The sequence below is a fragment of the Parasteatoda tepidariorum genome, chromosome 1, assembly GCF_043381705.1.
Source record: "Parasteatoda tepidariorum isolate YZ-2023 chromosome 1, CAS_Ptep_4.0, whole genome shotgun sequence".
Lineage (NCBI taxonomy): Eukaryota > Metazoa > Arthropoda > Arachnida > Araneae > Theridiidae > Parasteatoda > Parasteatoda tepidariorum.
In genome coordinates, this window is record NC_092204.1 from 33,753,634 (window position 1) to 33,775,979 (window position 22,346).

General features: G+C 28.7%; 1 protein-coding gene across 1 annotated transcript in view; it reads left to right on the top strand.

Annotated features, from left to right (window-relative positions):
• The first annotated feature begins 311 nt into the window (after positions 1 to 311).
• The window catches only part of LOC139426940 (uncharacterized), a 47,739-nt gene continuing 25,704 nt past the window's right edge, over positions 312 to 22,346 (top strand). The window contains exons 1-2 of the mRNA XM_071187123.1: positions 312 to 498; positions 5,147 to 5,415. Coding sequence (XP_071043224.1) covers positions 393 to 498; positions 5,147 to 5,415 — 375 coding nt within the window. The 5' untranslated portion in view covers positions 312 to 392. The remainder of the gene's footprint in view (positions 499 to 5,146; positions 5,416 to 22,346) is intronic.

Genomic DNA, 22,346 nt, shown 5'->3' on the forward strand with positions numbered 1-22,346 from the left:
TCGCCTCTTACAAAAAATTAAGAAGGAATGAAAATCAACTTCAAAAATCGACTTCAATTTTTAAAAAAAAAAATAATAATAATAATAAAAGAAAAAAGAAATATTTATTTTTATTGAAAAACTCTTTGAGATCAACTTTTTTTTCCTATCTTTTTTCACAATGAATATACTACTTCAATGTATCCCTACCACATCCCTGATTGGGCATGGGAGAAAATTGACGCATGCGCAATGAGAATCCGCGTTTTCTCCCGCTCTTGGAAGTTCTTGTTTCGTCTTCATTCTTCAAATATTCAATCGCGATATGCAACAGTAAGCATTCAATCAGCTGCGCTCAATCTTCACTTAAAATACATGCTTAAAAATTTGAATTATTTCAGCTGGAACTAAAAATGTCGGTGCATTGGTGTTCAGTGAAAAACAATGTTTTACCAACTGTTGAACATGAAATTAGCCAACCAGTTTTAAGAAATTGTGAAATTTGCGAAAGACTTTCAGGTAAGATAGTGTTCTTTGTTTAAATGGTATATATTATTCATGTTTATACAAACAGCACAATTTTATTATTTACATTCATGAATGTTAAGAGTGTCTGAAATCAAAAGGCAGAAAATTTACTATTTTTAGATTAGATGGTTTTAATCCATAGAAATTTACTTTTTTATTTTATGGAATGTTGCTTAATAATATAGATAGATTTATAATCAAATAGATTTATTGATTTAAGAAATGTGTCAAAATTAATCGAAATATAGTAAGAATTTTCAGATTTAAATTTATTTAAGTGAAAAGCATTCGAATGGAAATGTAAAATATTTTTACAGAAAGTGAGGTTTTATGCAATTTCCTTATTTTTATGTATGCAGGAAGTTACATTCTTATAAACCTTTTTAAAAATATAGTAAAAGTAATAAATTATTTAAATGAAGAAAATTTAAAATTGCTATCGATATCTAATATACTAAGCCACTATTGAGGAAGGCAGAACTAAACTCTGCTTGACTGTCGAAATGAACCGAGAAGTGTAGAGGGTGATAATTTAAAGTAATTCCAAGTTACGATAGGCTAACAAATTGGTTTTGATACCACTCTTCTTCATTAGGGATTCTTTATGGGAATTTTTGTTTTATCTTCGATAAAAAATATTAACCTGCCACTCCTAAAGTGTGCACAATTTTTACTTCACTTTTTACAAGGATCTTAAAAATGAACATTAAGGGCAATGATTGTAAAATATAAAATATAATATGGATAAATACACTTAAAAAACTGTTTTGTAAATTAGAAACAATATTCTAAAAATATACTATTAATTTTTATTATTAAAATCGTTTCTAGCTTAATTTTTAAATACATAATAAAGAACCTTTTAGATGCATTTCATTCTGTGAATAACCTTTAAAAATGTTCGATTACAAAACTTTGTTTTACTCGTAATAACATTTGTAAGTTACGTCATTGTCATTCATTAATTACGCCCGCCCAATATTTATAAATAAATGACATTGTACAAATCTGGATGCAAAATTCTGAAAAACAACAATGAGATATTAGTTTTATGACAATTTTAGTGGTATAAGCATGAACATTTTCATTTATGGTCAAAGAAGATTTATTACAAAAAAAAAGTTTGGAAAGCATTCTTAGTAATTTTTTATTGTTAGAAAGGAAATTTATATTGTTCTGTGTATTTTTCCCAGCATGAAGATAAACTCCGCCAAACTGTAAATTTAAATTAAATTTCATAACCGTTTTTACGGTAATTCATTATTGTATAAATGGCACCAAGTGATGATAACTTTCTTTATATTAAATAAGTTATTAACTTATAAAAAAACCTACTATGTCAACAAAAATATAATCTGAAAATATAAAATTAATAATTTTTAGTTTCATTTGCGAAACACTAAATAAAAGATGATTTCCTTCATATAAATTAATAACAATTAAAAAAAAGATAAAAATGAAAAGCTGTTATTTTCGAAGACTTGATATAAGCAATGTAACCAAAGGCTTTTCTTCCCGTAATTTACGTAATATCATGCTTTCTGCAAGCCTTTTCTCACATTTAATATCGGTTTAATATCAGTTTTTTTAATTTAGATAATCTTTAATAATAAGTTTAAAGGCTTTCAGATTTTTCAAAAATTATAGTATTGCAATTAACTTGATGTTTGTGTAATAATCAAATAATTGAAATATTCTACGATTTATTTTTATTAAAACACTTCAACTACATTTCATGGAACACTTATTAGATTTGAATAACAGCTAGAGCTTATGTTGAAGGGGTTAAATATGAAATTTAGTGGAAATGCGACGATTTAATGATTTAAATTTATGTCTATCACTATAATTAATATCTTAGTTTTGATACATAAATATTCCAAGTAAATTTAAAAATTCTTGGTATGAGAATCGTTTAAGCCATTGTTGTTAAATTAGAGCATAGAAATTATAATTAAATGATACGGTAAATTTTAAGATTGTTTGCATGAAATCATTTACACATCAAAAAATACCTACAATGACACATAATATTATTAAGCTCTCAGTTTATCTTTAAAATTTGGGATAAAAAAAACTAAGAAATGATTATCTATTATTTCTGTATTATTCTTGATGTACTTAGGCGAAAATAATTTGTACTTCAAAAATTATTAATAAAACAGTTGAAAGAAATAAACAAATAAAAAAAATAGATAAAAATTACTTAATAATATTGATACATGAAACAATAGTTAAGTGGATAAAAAAAATAACACGTATTGTATCAGATAAATTGTCAAAGGTAAAAATTTGTAACTTAAAAATGAATTCTAGAAATCAAAGTTAATAACATTAATACCGCAACGGCTTATCGAAAATTCTGGTTTTTAAAATTATAGTTCTTATTACCACACATTGAATAAAAAATTCAGAGCTGAAAAGTACATGTTATCAAATAAGTGGTTTTTATGCCATGTTCTAATGTATCATGATAAAACTACCAAATTTTACCACATTTGTCAAAGTTTATCACATGTCATAAAACCATATTTTATTTTTAATTTTACCATTACCAAAGCACTTCAGTAAAAATTATTGATCTTTTTAATGCTCCCATAGAGCCAGCAAAATGGTAAATTTTGCCATATTTTGGTATTTTTTACCTTTTTTTAAAAAAAAATTTCTTCTTTTAAAAAAGAATAACGTATAAAAAATATATTATTCTGCCTGTATTTTCTCTTCCTTAACACTACGAACAATTTAAAATTTCATGCACCAAACAATATGCATTCACTGAATTGTTTAGAGCGTTTTTGAAGCTTTTTCGTCAAAGAAAAAAAAACCTAACTTTAAGTATCAAAGTTTTAAATTTTTATTTTAAATAATCTTACTGAGCAAAATTAACTTGCAGTTGAAATGGAAAAGTAGTTTTACTACTTAAGATGTTACTAAAATTTACGAGAAAAAAATCGCAAGTTCGTCGATATTTCTTAAGTTTAAATGAAAAATTTAAAAAATTGGCAAATATTTCTCAATTTTCGCACTCTTATTTTGAGCCAAAATAATGCAAGGGTGTGGCAAAATAATGAAGTGTTATAAAATTATTTTAAAAAAAATTCTATTATAAGCAGTTTTCTTTTTCAAAACTCGATATCTTTTTTAGTATTGACATTTTGCATCATTTTCATTATTGGCTTAGCGAGTGCTAGTTAAAGAAGAATAAAACTTTATCTAACAGTCATGATTTACAGTTACAACTCTCTAAATTTCTAAAAATGACTTATTATTTTTTAAAAATCGTTATTTCATATAACGACTAAGACGGTGAACAGCCTTAACCTCTCCTTAAGAAAAAGCTATTTTTTTAAAAAAAATATTGAATGATTTTTATTACTGCAGTTATTTTTACTCTGCCATTAAAAGTATTTGAATAGTATATAATTCATTCCTTTTCTACACACATTCATCACTAATTAACTTTCATTTTTTAAGAATTCAGTAAGCCTGAGCCGTGGCTTAGAGGATAGAGTGTTCGCCTTCCAATGACGTGAACCGGGTTCAAATTCCAGCTATGGCTGGTCGATACGAATTCCACATCCGATTCTGCTGACGTAAAATATCCTCAGTGGCAGACAGATCATAGGTTAGAGTTCCCTTGTCGTCAGGCTAATCATGGGGGTGTTTTTGTAGTTTTCTTCTGTGTGTAATGCAGCTTAGTTACATCAAAAAAAGTCCTCCACGAAGGCGAATTTCTCCCAATACTTGAATCAGGAGTTCCCTTCTCTTGGATTGGATTTAAAATTACAAGGCTACGGAATTGAATATTAATAGTCGTAAACTCAAAATCATTTTGGCTGTTCAACGACGGTTATAAAAAAAATTCAACAACCCTTAAGTAATATTTCGTTATTTTTTGACAATTATTTCATCCTGAAATCATGTGATTTTTATAAAAACACGGGGTCAGAAATTCGACAAAACAGTTTCCTCACTCATGCATCAACCCAGTGCATCCTGGGAGTTTACCAAAATTATTTTTTATCTGACTTTAAAATAGTTCCTACTGAATGACGGTATTGTACAGGATTAACACTGCAATCGCTTATTCCACAAGCTTTTCGGTAAGTTTTTTTTGTAAGTTTCTGGTACTTCTAAGTTTACATGCAATCCTATTTCTTTTAATTTTTGTGTGCATTTCTTAATCAACTGAATTGCATTAATTCTAATGCTTTTGACAAAATATGCATCCCTAAACATGTGAAGATCGTACTTTTTGTGAATTGACAAAATATATTCATGGAATATTTCTTAGAAAATGATTTTGTCATAAGGGAAGAAGATTTCGCGAATTTCTTTTCCACTTTTAATGTATAGCTTTATAATAATTCATTAATGCATGGAAGAAGATAAGAAATGCTAGTGGTAATCATGTTTAGTTTTAATCACAAATATTCAATGAAAATATATTTTTACAATGAATTTATCAATCCTGCAGAATATTTCAGTAAAATCATAAACATATCTAGTCTTTTTTTCTATAATGATTGTCCAATGATTATCTTTAACATCACGATATTTTTTCAATTTTTTTTGAAACTGTAAAATATTCGTTGTTTAAAATTATGCTTTTAATAGTTTCTTTTTTTAAAAATTATAGGGTTTTCAACAGGTGAAACTATTCATTCAAACAATTTGCACACTTCGAATACTTCTACAGAAATTGAAGCTCCATTTGTGATTCCGAAGAACGCTAACTTACCAGATGTTGTGCTAAGCTGCACTTCAACATTTACATCTTCAAAGCTGATACCAGAGCAAAATAGCCTTTCAATGATCGAGTCTTCAACAAAATTGATGCCAGAGCGAATTGGAAGACTTCTAAAAGAAGTTGCAAACAATTATGAGCTAATTAGGATTCCTGCAAGGGTAAGAAAATAAAATTCTTACTTCAGAGTTTATTAAAAAGAGGTTTATGACGTTTTTTTGCTCAAACATTTTGCGTCACTTGCAGGTAAACAATAAACCTAACGAATTTGGTATTAATAATTTATAATAGCTTAATACTACGCTTATTCTAGATTAAAAAAGGTAGCATAAAAGTTTTATTAAAAAAGTCGTATTTTTAAAGTACGATTTCTGAAAAATAATTTGACCAATTTCGCTTACATTTTGTATTTTGCCACTTAAAATTGCATTTTTAAAAATAATGTAAAAAACTTTTATGGCTTACAATTTAAAATGCTTCGACTATTATTAAATAAAAAAAAAATACTCATTTACTTAAAGTTATTATTTTTTTTTGCAATGAATTGCCTTTAGATAAACGAATTTTATAAATGCGTGGAAGTTTTTTTAATTCACATAAAGAGTTCTCTAGATATTGAGAAATAAGCAAAAAGAAATATTAAGAGGTTCATTTCTCAGATTGCTGTTACCCCCTATATTTTAGAGGTCAGAAATCTGAATTCTTGGAAAAAAATATATGTTTATTTAGAGAAAAACCGTTTTGTGTCTAATTTTGCAACTTAAAATATCGTCTACACCAATTAATTAACATATTTGAAATGACCCTCTTGAATTATTAAAGATTGGGTCTTAAAACGTGATCATTAGATCAAAAGTTACTCAGGTAGTCTGTTATCTATTTTGCGCACTGTGCATTTACCTTAATTTTATTTTAAATTATCAAAGTCTTGATTCTTCATTGTTGTTTCAAAAGTGTAAGAAGATTGTTTATTTTTGCTAGAATTTAATTACTTTGAAAACAATTAATAAGTTTGGGGATATAATGTACACAAAAATGAAAAAAAATTTTCATGAACAAGCTGGGATTAAAAAAAAAGATCGATATTTTTTTTCATTTTTAACGATTAGTTTCAGCCACGATGCGAAAATAAGGATTTAAAAAAATGATAGAAAATTAAATTTTCTTTTAATTTTTATGCATTTTACGTCTTTTGCTCGAAAAGATAACTTAAGTTCAAGATACATATTTCTTTGAAATTATTACTTTGCAAAAATGGGGATTAAAACAAATGTGAGGAAAATACATTTTCTTTAAATTCTTTGTATTTTCACGCCTTTCGCTAAAAATGATTGCCTTAGTACGGGATGGATTTTTTTTTTAAATTTATGATTTCGTTGAAAAAATAAAAAAAATGTGAAAAAAATATTTTTTCTTAAAATTCTTCCGTATTTTCACGCCTTTTGCTTAAAATGATTACTTTTGTTAAGGATACGTATATTTTTTTTATACTTGCGGTTAGTGTCAGACATGATGCAAAACTAAAGATTAAAAAGAGGGAAAAAAAATTGTCTTTTATTTTTCGTGTATTCTCACGCCTTTCCCTCAAAATCATTACTTTTGTTCAATTACAATTTTTACAAATTGTTCCATTATGTTAGGAATCGATGTAACATAAAAAAAGATGACAAAGGGTCACGTGTTACCTGTTAAATGTTCCCGAAGCGTAAATAAAAGTCCATGTTCCTTCCGCAATCCCATGATGCAACGCGTGTTAACATTACGTGTAGTTAGCAGGGGGTGCAACATAACTCTGTGTTGGATTAGAAATGAGCCCTAGTGGGGGGTTTCGTTTTTTGGTGAGAAAAATCTCACGTAGTGGTCTACGACCCATTATGTTCGGTTGAAAAATTCAAATGTGTCAATTTCCCCTTTCTAGTTATTTTTTTTATTATTCTTTTTTTTATATCATGTTGTACAGTATTCAATCATTATCATGATTTTGATTTGTGCGGTTAAATCTCTATTTAACGCTGACTAGACGACTCTATTGATGTGTGTTCCCAACCCATTCGAACCCATTTAAATATTACCTAAACATATGAGTATTTAGTCATTTTTTGAAGAGGTTTTTTTTAAAAAAAAATTTCGTCACCTTTTTCTTTAAGTTGAGTTGTCGAGTATCGTGGGAAAAATAGTTTAGCGTCCTTTTGCTTTAGATCTTCAATATTAAAAAGTGTTAAAATAATTTTGAAAATTCTCTTTGTTTTTGAAGCATTTTTCCCCCCAAGAGCCACTTTTTTATTTTGTGAATTCACGGGAAAATAGTTTTGTATATGATTTTTTTTCATTTCCTGTCGTAAGTTTTCGCTTATTATCGTGATTCGAAAGGTTAAATCCCTATTTAATGCTGACTAGAGGACCATAGGTGTAGGTTCTTTACTCATTTAAATATTACCTAAACATATGAGCATTTAGTCATTCTGAAAAGCGTTTTCTTTTTTAAAAAAAGTTTCGCTGCTTTTTTAAGTTGAGTTTTTGAGTATGGGAAAAAAATAGTTTAGCGAACTTTTGCTTTAAATCTTCAATAATAAAAAATGTTAAAATAATTTCGAAACTCTTTGTTGTTTAGTGAGTGAAGAGCGTTCTAAAAGTATTGAAGTAAATTGGAAGTTTTTAAAATATATTAAACATTGTTTTATACTAAAGCATATTTATTTGTTTTTGAAAATTCGTTTTTTCCCCAAGAGTCATTTTTTTTCTTTTTCAAATTCATGGGAAAATAGCTTTGTATATGATTTTTTTTTTTTCACATCATGTAGAGGAGTATTCAATTATTATCGTGATTTTGATTCATGAGGTTAAATCTCCATTTAATGCTGACTAGAGAACTATTAATGGAGGTTATCAACTCATTTAAATATTACCTAAGCATATGAGTATTTAGTCATTTTTGAAGATTTCTTTTTAAATTTTATGTGACCTTTTCCTTTCATATCGAGTTTTTGAGTTGTTTCGCGAGAAAAAGGTTTAGCATTTTTTGATTCTAACTACTCAATATATAAAAGTGTAAAAATAATTTTGTAGATGCCTTTCGTTGTGTAGGGTTTTGCAGTAAATTTGCCACGTCATTTAAACTTTTAAAACTTATTAAATCGTGTTTAATACTTAAGAATACTTATTTCTTGTTCAGTTTTTTTTATTTCTATTATAATTTTCTTTGTTTTCGAATTCCTGTAAAAATAGTTTTGCATATGACTTTATGATTGTAGCGAATTTTAAGTGATTTCCGTGATTTTGATTAGTTTGATTAAATCTGATTTAGAATACAGACTAAACGACTTTATTTATAAATATTCCCAAGGCATTCGAATCCATTAAAATATTACCTAAACATATGAGTATTTAGTTTTTTCCTTAAAGTTTTTTAAAAATTTTCTTATTTTTTCTTCTATGTCAAATTCATGAGAAAAGATAGATTTCCGTATTTTTGCTTTAACTCAATATAAAAAAGTAAGTGTTGAAATATTTTTATAAATTCCTTTTGTTATTTAATGATTTAAAGAATATACTGAAAATGTCACAAACGAGTATTCTTCTTTAGAGTAAAGTTCTCCCTCCCCCCACTGAAAATTTTAAAATAATAAATACTGCTTTACTCTTTGAAATACTTAGTCATTTTCAAAAAACTATTTCCTTTATATTTTCTGTCACAATTTTTCATTAATTCTAGTTTATAGATAAGTAGCTTTGAATTTTTTTAATGTTAAAAGTTTTAAATCTTCTTCGGTATTTAATGATGTGAAGATTTACATGAAAACTTTAATGGGTGTTTGTTTTAGAAATAAACTTTTCTACCCATTAAAATATTTACAGAAGCGCAATATATTTTAACTTTCAGGAATAAGAATAAGTTTATTTTATCTAATGTTTCAAATTTTTTTCTCTAAGTCATTTAGAAAAATTAAAATCAAGAAAGTAGTCCTAAAGGTTAAAAAATAGTTAATATTAATTCTTTTGCATCCTAAGACTAATAAAAAATTCTCTTTTAAAATAATAAGTGCATTTTACAATTTAATCTAGCATAAAAACGGCAAAAATTAGGAGATTAATTGTTAGGTTATTTAATCATTATTCACAACTAATCAATTTATAATTTTTTCTGGCTTGCTTCATTAAAAATGATGAATTAAAAATAATAAATAAGCAAAAAACCACATACTTTTGACATCTTTAAATTGTTTTTAAACAAATGAACTAAAAAAATGATAATTTTGAAAATTAATTACTATTTAAATTTAACTATTCATTATTATTGAAGCTTATTATTTTAAGTTGTCTATTATAGCCGAAATACAATTTCAAATGAAAAAAAAAAATCATAAATAAGGTATAATATCTCTAAAATATTTTCAAATCTAACCATTTAAAAGAGACGAAAAGATGAAAACATTTTTGCAGGATTGAATCCAGAAACTCTTTAGGAGTTTGCAGTTGATGCAATTTTTCTTATCAGTTAAGAAATATGGTTACCAAATTAAAAAAACATTAATAAATTTTCCGAAACAAAATAAAAAGGCTATTAAGTTTACTTAATTTTATTCCTAAATTATAATTATGTTTTTCCATTACTATATTAATAAAAATCAACTTCAAAAGCTAAAATCACCCATTTTTTAATCACCCATTTTTCTATGAAATATTTTCAAAAATTGTAATTGTTTTTAGAAAACGATAATTAATTTTGAAAATTAATTTATAGTCACATTTACATATTCTTCCTACTTCAATCATTGTTAGGTGCCGAATTTAAAATTAATTTAACTTTCAAATTAAATAATTTCGGTAGTTTAATAAAATGTCTTCAAAATATTCTTAGTTACAGCCAGATCAGAGACAAAAGCGTGCAAGCATATTCCATGCTTGAACATAAAAGCCTTTCAAGATTTTACAGCTTATTCAGCTTTTAAAAATTTATCAGTTAAATAATGCGGCTGCCAAACAAAGAGATTTTGGATATTTATTTGAAACGAAATAAAGAGGCCCTTTTCAAGTAAATTAATTATTATTCCTAACTTATAGTTATGTTTTTCAATCACCATAATAATAAAAATCAACTTTTAAAGCTAAAATCACTTATTTTTTTTAAAATTTCTATAACCATCATAATTGCTTTTAGAAAACGATAATTAATTTTGAAAATTCATTAATAGTTACATTCACATATTTCTTCTACTTTAATCATTGTAGGTGCTAAATTTAAAATTAATTTAACTTTCAAATAAAATAATTTCGGTAGTTTAATAAAATGTCTCTTAAATATTCTTAGATACAGCCATTTATCAGAGACAAAAGCGTGGAAGCATATTCCATGCTCGAACATAAAAGCCCTTCAAGAATTTACAGCTTATTCAGCTTTCAAGAATTTATCAGTTAAGTAATGCGGTTGCCAAATAAAGATATTCCAGAAAGCTGATATTTGTTTCTCCTTTGTTTGCGAGACTCTTGCATTTTAAATCCCGTAATTGGCAGAGAGGAAATCCCCACATCCATCCCTTCCTGTTTAAAGTGGAAAATATCAGGAGTGGACAGTGACCGCTGCTGACGCATCACAAATCACTCGCTAATCTGGACTTTCGCCGCATCTTTTCTAGATGGGATGAAGGGGAGATCTCCAACATCCGGTCACTAGAAAGCCGAAGGAAACATTGTAGATGGATAAGGAGTAAAAGGCCTCCTGGCGCCACCCTTTATTTGAATAGTAATGAGGATGCTAGAGAGCGGGTCCTAATGACTGATGAATGATTGGTGACACGAAAGGGTTGAAGATGAATTGTTTTAAAATCATCAAAGTGGCTGCAGGAGTTAAAGAGTGGGAGGACCGTCCAGCTGAATGGTCAGCAGGTTTGAGTCATCTTACCTGCTTTTAAAAGCAGGACATACCATAAATCTTAAAGTTTGGAACAAGAGGGAAAATGGTCTCATTTATTTACAATTGATTGATTTATACTTTAGATTCTAAAGCTTAAAATCATTAGTCAAGGGAGGTAGGAATCAGCTAAATCCACATTGTTTCAGTGAAGGATTGTTGTTTTAAAAGGGAAATGAGAAATCTAATTTGTTAGGTCACATTTAAGAAAGTTAAGGAATTAAAAGTGCAAATTTTAAAAAGTTAATAAAATAGTTTTATTTTTAGAAACTGTCCGTATATTTTAAGACTGATGAGTTCTAATGCTGAATTAAAGGAAAATTGTTTTATTGGAAATATGCTGAAGTTAATAACTTCTTAATTCAAATTAAAAATTAAGATAGAAATAATATAACATTGTTTTAAAATTTTTTTCTTCAAAAACTATACTAATTTGTTTGACTTTAGTTCTTGTTATTTATATAAAAAGGATAAAAATTTTCTCAAAATATTAGTCTCTTAAACACTAACAGGGAATAAAAATTCTAGTAAAATTACCGAATTATATTTCTGGTAAAAAGAGGCATAACTCTAGAAATAAAATCAAAATATATGATATTTAAACTATTCATATGGTATCGATTTACTGGAAATTCTGGTTTTCAAAATTATAGTTCGTATTATCACACATTTAGTAAAAATCCATAAGTTAAAAGTAAATTTAACCGAATATGCCATGCTCTAAAGCAGGGATGGGCAAACTTTTCGGGTCGTGGGCCAAAAATTTAGAAAAAAAAGTTTGGTGGGCCGAGTAAAAACTTCTGAAATAAAATAAAGTCAATTCATCATTGAGTGCANAATCCACATTGTTTCAGTGAAGGATTGTTGTTTTAAAAGGGAAATGAGAAATCTAATTTGTTAGGTCACATTTAAGAAAGTTAAGGAATTAAAAGTGCAAATTTTAAAAAGTTAATAAAATAGTTTTATTTTTAGAAACTGTCCGTATATTTTAAGACTGATGAGTTCTAATGCTGAATTAAAGGAAAATTGTTTCATTGGAAATATGCTGAAGTTAATAACTGTTTATGTCAAATTAAAAATTAAGATAAAAATAATATAACATTGTTCTAAATTTTTTTCTTCAAAAACTATACTACTTGTTTGACATTAGTTCTTGTTATTTACATAAGAAGGATAAAAATTTTCTCAAAATATTAGTCTCTTAAACACTAACAGGGATAAAAAATTCTAGTAAAATTACCGAATTATATTTCTGGTAAAAAGAAGCATAACTCTAGAAATAACTATATGGTATTTAAACTACTCATATGATGTCGGTTTACTGGAAATTCTGTTTTTCAAAATTATAGTTCGTATTATCACACATTTAGTAAAAACACATAAATGAAAAGTAAATTTTACCGAATATGCCATGCTCTGAGGCATTACGCTAAAATTACTAAATTTTATAACAGTTACCAAATTCTGACACACATTATAAAATATAATTTTTTTATTGATGATTTTAGCAAAATTATTGCCAAAGTGCTTTGGTAAAAATTATCTTGCGTTTTGGAGTTCCCATAGAGTCAGAAATACGATAAGCTTAACCATATTCTGTTAGTTTCGACCATACTTTTTTTTCTGAGAGAAGAGAGAGTAAAATTTCATTGCTCAAATAATTTTTGGAAGAAACAAGAAAATTTTTTAGCCTTCCATTTTTGAGATAAAATTAATATTCGACAGAAATAAGGCCCAGCTTTTTTTTATCTTCAATTTCAATAAAAAATGTTTAAAAAATGTTTTTTTTGATTTTTAAAACAGCTTTGGATAATCGAATAAAATTAAAGAATTAATTTTATCATCACAAATAAAAGGAAAATTTATTTTCCCCTAAATTCAATTATAAAGAGGAAAAATTTCCATAAAAAGAAAAATCCTGGCATCCGATATTTAGCAGTTGTTTGCCATGTTCCATAAGCGTTTACCAACATCTTAACATACAACCCTTCTTTTTCAAGTATATAATGCAATCTCTTTTGACAAAGGGGTGTAATCGAACATCAAAGCGCTCCGCCGTATTTCAAAAAACAAAAGATTGGCCTGCTCTTCCCTCTCTTTTAATCCCCAACATAGAAATAAAAACTACTTGGGAACAAGAAGAGGAGGTCAAAACCAATCGTCTGCAAGCGCGGTAACTCAAGTACTACTTTCTCTCTAGGCCGGAAATTTGAGACGGGGAGGGCTTTTTAAAACATTTTGTCGCTCGAGTCCATTTGATTCCTAATGCGGGGGAAACCATTTTAAATGTGGGCACGGTAATTAAATCCCTTTGATTTGCAAAGACAAAATCTTCGAAGTATAATGGTGTAAGGTTTGAAAAAGGGAACAAAAAACTTGGCTTTTGCTGTTCTAAATTAGTTTCATTGTTACTTAAAAACAATGGAATATTTTTCTTTCAACATGGGTTTAAAGTTATGGAATAAATCAGTGATTCAATCAATCATTCAATCATTTTAATCAAAGTGATTAAAATGAGAATATGAAGTACTGTCTTAGGAAGAAGTTGGTCTGTATTTTGTTTTAAAAAGCTCTAGCCTCACCTACAAAGTTCCATAGATTTTCTCATAATCTTCCTGTTGGAGCTCGTATAGGAGACGTACTATGCAATCTCAGAAATAAAGCTCTTTTTTGACGATTTAGCAATCCTTGAGCTGTTTTCGTTAATTTCTAGAATCATTTCAGCTCGAAATCACGTGATTTGTGCTGAAACGCGAACTCTCAAATATGGGACAAAAATGTTTCCTCAACTTGAATCGAGGGAAAAATAGAATGAACTGGAATGGAGACTAGAGGATAAAGTGACAAACTAAGCCGACCGGCTTATATGGTGGTCAAGGGTGTTTTCCGGAGTGGGAGATCCCGGGTACGAATCTCTCTGTTCTATCTGTGTTTCTTGCGTTGGAATGAAATTGATCCACTTCTATGGTGTCCATGATGAAGTGATTTTTAGGAAAGTTAGTACATCAGGATATACGAGATTTTTTTTGGGGAAAAAAATGAATGACAAAATCTTTCTTTAATATCGACGAATTTCCTTTCCTCCTTCATTTGATAGTTTATTTCCTCACTTAGATGAAGTTTTTGCTCGAAAAATATACCAAGAAACGGTTTTGTTAGAAACGAAGGATGTTTTGTGTTATTTGAGTGCCCATTTCTACAGTGTAGATAAATTTCATTTTGTATTTTTAATCCAAATAGTGTTTAGAGGACCAATCCTTGTCTATTCTTAAGCCTTCTTTTGACCTACTTTCAGTCCTCGAGTGAAGCTTTTTTTGGATAATATTTGCTCAAAAATCATATGTCTGGAGTATTTTGAATACATATATGCTCTAATTAGGGCAGCGTATGAAGCAGCAAAAAGCATAGCTGTTTTTTTTTAAAAATTAACAAAAGTGTTTTAAAATAAATCTCCAATAACTTAAATGAAAAGAATAAAAATTGCTTGAAAACTTTTCACTGCGTTCTTAATATCTCGGATAAGCGTACAAGTTATTACTGAATTTAAATAACAAAATAAAATCAATTGATAATTTGACAATGACAAGTTTTGCACTTATTTTATTTCTGTACCTATTTTATTAACAGTATACTTATTTTGTGACTAAACACCATACACATTATTCTTTAAAACTCTGTGGAATAGTTTTAAAAATCAAAGCAAATATTTTTTGTGTCATTTTTCGGAAGGGATATTACAATTAAAATATCTATAAATTATTTAGTTTTATTAACCCTGAAAATTTAGTTTCATTACCCGTATAATAAAAGAAATCAGCTTAAAACCGCCGTAAACGAATATCTACTTAACCTTCAGATTTAATGCACAAAACCACTTTGGTACGGAAAATTTTAGAATGAATTTTCAGAGAGCTCTAACCCTTTAAATCCAATCTACAATGCAATCAAGGCAGCATAATTAATGAAGTTTTAGAAGAAAAGCTAAACTCAAAGCGGGAAAGGAGGGTCTTAAAGACGTATAAATTGAAAACAGCTGGGTGAGTTTTGTTTTAAATTAAATTAAATAGTTTGTCCGTCGTATTTAGGCATAAAAAAGTTATAAGTACATGCTATAGGAAAATAAGGTACTGTTTTGATAAGTTTGAGTGATCTCATTTGTATGATTTTTTGGTAAAAAAATTATCGATTTTTATAATATGAAATTATGTTTTTTAATGGATTGGTACTCAAATATTTTCTAGCACCCCTAGTGTTCTTATTCTATTTCCTATTTTCCCTAGTGTGATTCGAACATAATTTTGTTATTTTTAAATTTTCTTTATCTAAGTAACCGATAAAATTATATTATATTATNAATTATTATATAATTATATATTATATAATAATATATTACATAATAATATATTATATAATAACATATTTTCAATAATATAATTATTTAATAATATATCTTTCACAAGTATAAAAGGGATGTTAAATTAATTACATAAAATATTTTGTTTTAGCTTAATATAAAAGGTCAAAATCGATTGAAATTTCTATAATTAAATGAGTCCAAATTCGATTAATGATCTTAAACCACACGTATGAAACTTTTATTCATATTTTTAGGGAAATAAAGCTTAAGCTTGAGTATTTTTAAAAGCAAAATATAGTAAATAAATTCTGAAAAACATTTATTTACTCAAATACAAATAATATCTATTCAAATAAAACATTGCCAAAAACATTTATACTATGCATTTAAAATTAGGAAAGTTTTTTCTCATGCATAAACTAATGCTGCATTCAGTTTTTTTTTTTGTATCGCACGAATTTATTTTTTTTGAAATTCAACTTTAAGTTTTGTTTATTTTATTTCTATAATTTAATGCTTTCTGGAATCCTGATAAATTGATCGAAATTACCTGTAAGTTATTTATAAGGAGATGCAATTAAACTTTATCGCCTCAATTTCTCTTGGTTTAATTTCTTCAATTTAATTTACAAGTTTATTCTTTAAGATTGATAAAATTTTTTATACTCTTTTCAATTTCATAATATTTTTTCAAAATTTAAAAACAAGTAGTGAAACTCTGCGGAAAGAAACCTCCAAATATTGACTATGGTGTAAAAAGAAATGGTTTCCTTGAGTGTAAAGTATTGCATTGAAATCATATGCTAATAAACTTCACATGATTACGTGATATAACAATAGTATGCACTGAAAAAATTTCAGGATCAAATTGCGGTTTAAATGCACCATCCGTAAAATCCTCATTTACCATAAAATATATATTAATTTTTACAATTATATTTTTTAAATTAGAGTGATTTAGTGATTTTGCTGTAATTAGTGTAAAATTAAGGTATATCGGATTTTTCCGTAACGTGTTCCGATAAAAATGGATTTTACGGTAAAAAAGTACCGACACTCTGAGTGCTAGTACTTTTTAAAGTGATTTGATCGGGAATTTGTGGCTCATTGAAAAATTTTTGGTTGGTTAATCATTATTCTTTACTTGAAACTGCATTAAAACAAAATAATGAAATTCAAGTCGTTTTCTCTTACACTAGGTACTGTTATGTAAGAAAATAAAAAATTTTATAAAAAAAATACGAAAAATCCATTTGATTGTACTATTGAAATAGAATGTAAAAAAAAAAGAACAAACTTGTGCCATCATCATTTATCATCCCTTCAGAGGGAAAAGTTTTTTTGTAACCAACCGTAAAAATAATGTCTACATCCAGAGGAAAATTCCGGTAGAAGACGACGTCTGATTGGCTCATAAAGATAATACTCCGTTTTCTACTCTCTCTCCTTTTCATGATCCTTTCATTTACAACTTCGGAGAACGGTTCTTTCTACCACCACTTCAACAGCATCCTTCATCCCAATCCTTTTCTTCAGAAGCCGGAAGTTCGAAACCGGAAGTGAATGCAGGCTCCCTTCCACTTGTGGTGGTAAAGGATTGAAGGGAGAAAACGAGTCCTTGCCGAAGTTCTTTGATTAATGCCAGCAATTTGCAGGATGCCTGTTGTAGGTCTAAGCGCATAGAGAAAGAACGCGACTTGCATTTTAAATGGTGGAGGGTATGCAGCTCGGCATGGTTTCGTCTCTTGCAGTTGGTTAGATTATTGAGGAGACATTCTGGCGTTTTCCGCTCAAGGGAAATCGTTAGATTATATGGGTCCTGAATCGCACTCAAGAAAATACCACCCGTGATTGTAGTTTCCCACAAGTGTGTTTTACCCAAGTTATTTATTTGCATTCCCTAAGTTTTTCTAAGAGAATTGTTCTTGCAATCCCTGAGTAATCTCTTTTCCTATTTAATAACGTTTTATTAATACAACAACTTGTGAAGGAGCTTCCAAAAGCATAGAACAAACATTTCTACCATTTTATATTTTAATGAGTGGGAAATAGTTTTTCAAAATTATTCAATAATTTTATTTCATTCAATAATTTTACTAGAGACATATGAAAAAAAAATAATTAGGAGGTGAAATGTCTCAGATAATAAATTATTTGATTTATTTTACTATTAATCAGTAAACCATTTAGATCTAAAAAATGTCTTAACTTTAAAACTTAATCAGTAGAAAGCGATATTAATTTTTTTTGCGTAAAGATTATTGGAACTAGATAAATTAACACTGTTTTTATCTTCCTCTTGTACAATTTTGAAATTTTAGAAAAACATTTTGTTGGTTCTTGTACTTGTAGAAAAGTTGAATAAAATTTTTAAAACCTGATGTATTCTTCCAGGTTATAGTGATGCAATGGTAAACAATTAAATATAAAATAAATTATTGTTAACTTGCTTGAATTCACAATTTAAAGAAATCTCTGCCATTACCGCCATTTGTTCAGAGGAATTAAAAAAAATTAAAGAAAAATAATTCCTGGTTTTAATACGTGTTGTTTATCTACAAATAAATTAAGAAATTTATGGTTAGTAGCATTCGTTATTAAAAATTTCATTATTGTTTGATAGGTAGGCAGGTATTTTATTAACATTGCACTAAAGCTGCACTATGGTATATTGGCGATGGTCTGGGAGGCATCCTTGCGGATGATCCTTAGACACGCCATCGTAATTTTGATCCTTTGCAGAGAGGATGGCTGATGGCTCCCCTGTTATGGTAGCTCAACGACCTTTACGCGATGTTAGGGTAGAACTTTAGGTACCCTTTAGGGTAGAACAGTTTAACGAGGACCGATACCACGTACCTTGGTCCCTACCCAGGCAGATCAAAATGGTCACCTACCCGCATTCTGACAGCATCTAGTGATGCTTGACTTCGGTGTTCTACTGGGAACCGTGTCCTTACGATCAGTCCACTGCGGGACTGTTGCTTGATATAAAAACAGAATTCTGATAAGGGGACAGCGTTTTTTTTAAATATTTGATCTGTTAATGATTAATTTTTATTTTTAATTTTTATATAATCTTTGATGAAAAATATTTCAAAATATAAGAAATATGACGGTGTAAACACTTTTTATAATTGCAAAGAGTTGCAATGAAAAATTAAAAATTTTCTCCTGAGTTTTACATATAGCTACATTGCTCTTTCCTGCCTATTCGATGTTATATAGTTAGCGTTAAAACAACGCCCAGTCTACTTCTTATCAACAGCTTTTTATATATCAATCCAAATCTGAATTTTAGCTTTTAATCTAATTTTAACTATCAATCCAAACCAACCAATCCAAATTAATTAAATCTAGGACACGATTGCCTATTGCCGATCTAAACAATTTATAGCTATATAGAAAGAGAAAGGTTCCCACAGCTTCAGGAGTTTAAAATAATCTCTATAGTCTTAATGAACAAAGTTTTAAAATACTTTACAGAAAGCTTAATTAAAAAAATCTGAAAANAGAACAGTTTAACGAGGACCGATACCACGTACCTTGGTCCCTACCCAGGCAGATCAAAATGGTCACCTACCCGCATACTGACCGCATCTAATCATGCTTGACTTCGGTGTTCTACTGGGAACCGTGTCTTTACGATCAGTCCACTGCGGGACTGTTGCTTTATATAAAAACAGAATTCTGATAAGGGGACAGCGTTTTTTTTTAATATTTGATCTGTTAATGATTAATTTTTATTTTTTATTTTTATATAATCTTTGAAAAATATTTCAAAATATAAGAAATATGATGGTGTAAACACTTTTTATAATTGCAAAGAGTTGCAAGGAAAAATTAAAAATTTTCTCCTGAGTTTTACATATAGCTACATTGCTCTTTCCTGCCTATTCGATGTTATATAGTTAGCGTTAAAACAACGCCCAGTCTACTTCTTATCAACAGCTTTTTATATATCAATCCAAATCTGAATTTTAGCTTTTAATCTAATTTTAACTATCAATCCAAACCAACCAATCCAAATTAATTAAATCTAGGACACGATTGCCTATTGCCGATCTAAACAATTTATAGCTATATAGAAAGAGAAAGGTTCCCACAGCTTCAGGAGTTTAAAATAATCTCTATAGTCTTAATGAACAAAGTTTTAAAGTACTTTACAGAAAGCTTAATTAAAAAAATCTGAAAAACTTCCTATACGTGTAGACAATTTCGAGAGCAAAACATGATGGCTATGTGGTTAACACTTTGCACAAGTGTTCATTCTTTATTTAGCATATTATGCTTTTAACACAAGAACAAGAACACGATGATACCAATCGATATGAAGTTAGGTTGGTTTTAATCCACTACACAAGATAGAATCCTAATCGTTTTTAGTGACAGCTTAGTAGCTTAAACATTGTTCCCTATCGCACCTGATTAAAGAAAAGCATATACTTATATTTCTGATAATCTTATCTTAAAATGCGTGGACATCCTCTTTTACCTCTAGAAAATCACCAGAGTAATTCAACAACACCTAAAGCAAAGAACCAACAGTTTCTCAGAAACTGAAAATCATTCATACGTAAGCATATTTAACTTCAGCTTTCCAGCTAAGTGCGCATTTGCGTAATTTCATATTCCATGCCATTACGATGACCACCAGTGCAATGCCCGAATGGGTACATAATAAGTTCCTTTAGTAATATACGCTAAAGCATACACCAGGACCATGCAGCAACATTAGTTATCATTGCTCTTGCCCCTTAATTTGATTCTTTAAGTCCGGCAAGGCTTGAGTCCAGCTTAAATTTCAGAAACCATATTAATGACAGGAAGGGAATGACTGACCATTCTCTACGGGTGGTCACGTCCAGTTGTCCGAGAGTCCTTTTGAATTTTCAAACCAGATTTGCTCAGTGTCCCCAGCAATGTCCATCTCTGTCAAGCGACACTCTTCTGGTCATTAGTAACAGCCCTCCCAGGGTGCTGGAAAACCAAAATCAGATCTGCCTGGAACCAGGAGCTACTGGTCTTTAAGAATAATGGAATTCCACTTAGCATATCCAATCCGGGGCACTAAATCTCATTTTACACTACGCTTAATGCCAAGTCAAGGAAGGGAATCAACTGGTGGGGGCGAAGGGCTAGTTTTGAGGTGGAAAAGGGGTTGAGATAGGAAATATCCTCCCTCGTGTGGCCCCCGAACAGTCTCTCCAATTAATCTTCATCGTAAAGCACATGGAGTTGGAAAAGCGCCCAAAAGGGAAAGTGCACTAATTATATGCTCAGTGCTATTTGGAAGTGTCGCTTGTATCAACTCCTGGGATTTCTGTTTACTTTTCTGTTCTATCCTTAAAGACGCAAGAAAAGTAAATAAAATGTAATTATTCGAGAGCATCTCTCGACTAATGATGTTAGACAATTGATTAAGCAAGCTAAAGACTGTGCTCGCTATTTAGGTTTAAATTTGCTTAAATTCTTGAGTTAAGTAATGAGATCTTCTAACTTTCAAAAACAAATTATGCTGCAAATTAACAAATTGATTTTACATTTTCAGAAGGAATTTAAAATAAATTTATGCCTTATTTTTATTATTGATATCAGAAATACTTTTAAAACAATTGAGGGGATTAAAAGAGTAATAAAATTAAAATACGAAGTCTGGTATTATGATCGGGAGTAAATGATAAGCTGTATTGCTACGCTTTCCGTTTCTTGCCATTTTTTTTATTACAATTTATGGAATCAAGACAATTAATAGGAATGAAGATAATCAAGATAATTGATAGATTCCAGAAATCCTGATGAACTATTAATGAAAATAAAGGTTTCCACAAAACTAGATGAAGAATTTCAGCTGATTAAGATTACAAATCTTTAAAACAGCCTGCGATAGCATAGTTTCGTCAGATAATTCCTTCTCGAATAAGCACATCCTATCAATTTTTTTTCTTTTCTTCTCACTTTATTGTTATTTCATCCCATTTGAGCATTTTCTATATTCATCTGCCTTCTTTTCTTTTTTTCAAAATCAAAAGTATAAATTCTTCAAAACTATTTTACTTTTCAAAATCAAAATTACTTATTCTTCAAAACTATTCCTTTTTTTTCAAAAGGAAAACCGTATAATTGTGAAAGCAAATACTATTTTAGAAATCTGTGTGTAGTTAAATAATAGTTCTTAATGAAGCTTTATACAAATCCCTTTCTAGGAAATTTAAGCTCTAAGATGATATTTTCTTTTTATCCGATTTCTTACCTTTTTATTGTAAGATTGAATCATTATTAACATCATTTTATTACATAGTAAAATGTCACAATGTAGTTACTCACTCAAGCAATCAAGTAATAATTTTATACACTGTTATTTAAATGATATTATTTTTCCTCGTTATTCAATTTTTTATTTTTTCCATATAAGTTTAGAATATTTAATCATAATTCAAAGACATTTTATTTCATTGGAAGAGTCACAATATTGTCACTGTCTCAGAACATCACACAGTAATTCGATGTAATTTCATCGATTCAGTCTTTCTTTACTTCAAATGTAATAAGAAGTCTTATGTAGCACGATTATATGTATCTCTAGACCAAATTCATGCATTGAAACTTCTCAAATAATGCAAATTTAACCTTCATTAACCTTCACTCGCTCATACAATAAGCATTTATTAGTTTTGATCTTTCCTATCCAAGAAGTTTAAAGTGAATGAATGCTTTTTCTCCTTATCAAGTTCTGTATTATTTCACACTAAGACTACGAATTTTTAGCATTGTTAAAGACATTTAATCCTAATGGAAGATGTTGCAGTAAAGTTACTTTCTCGAGC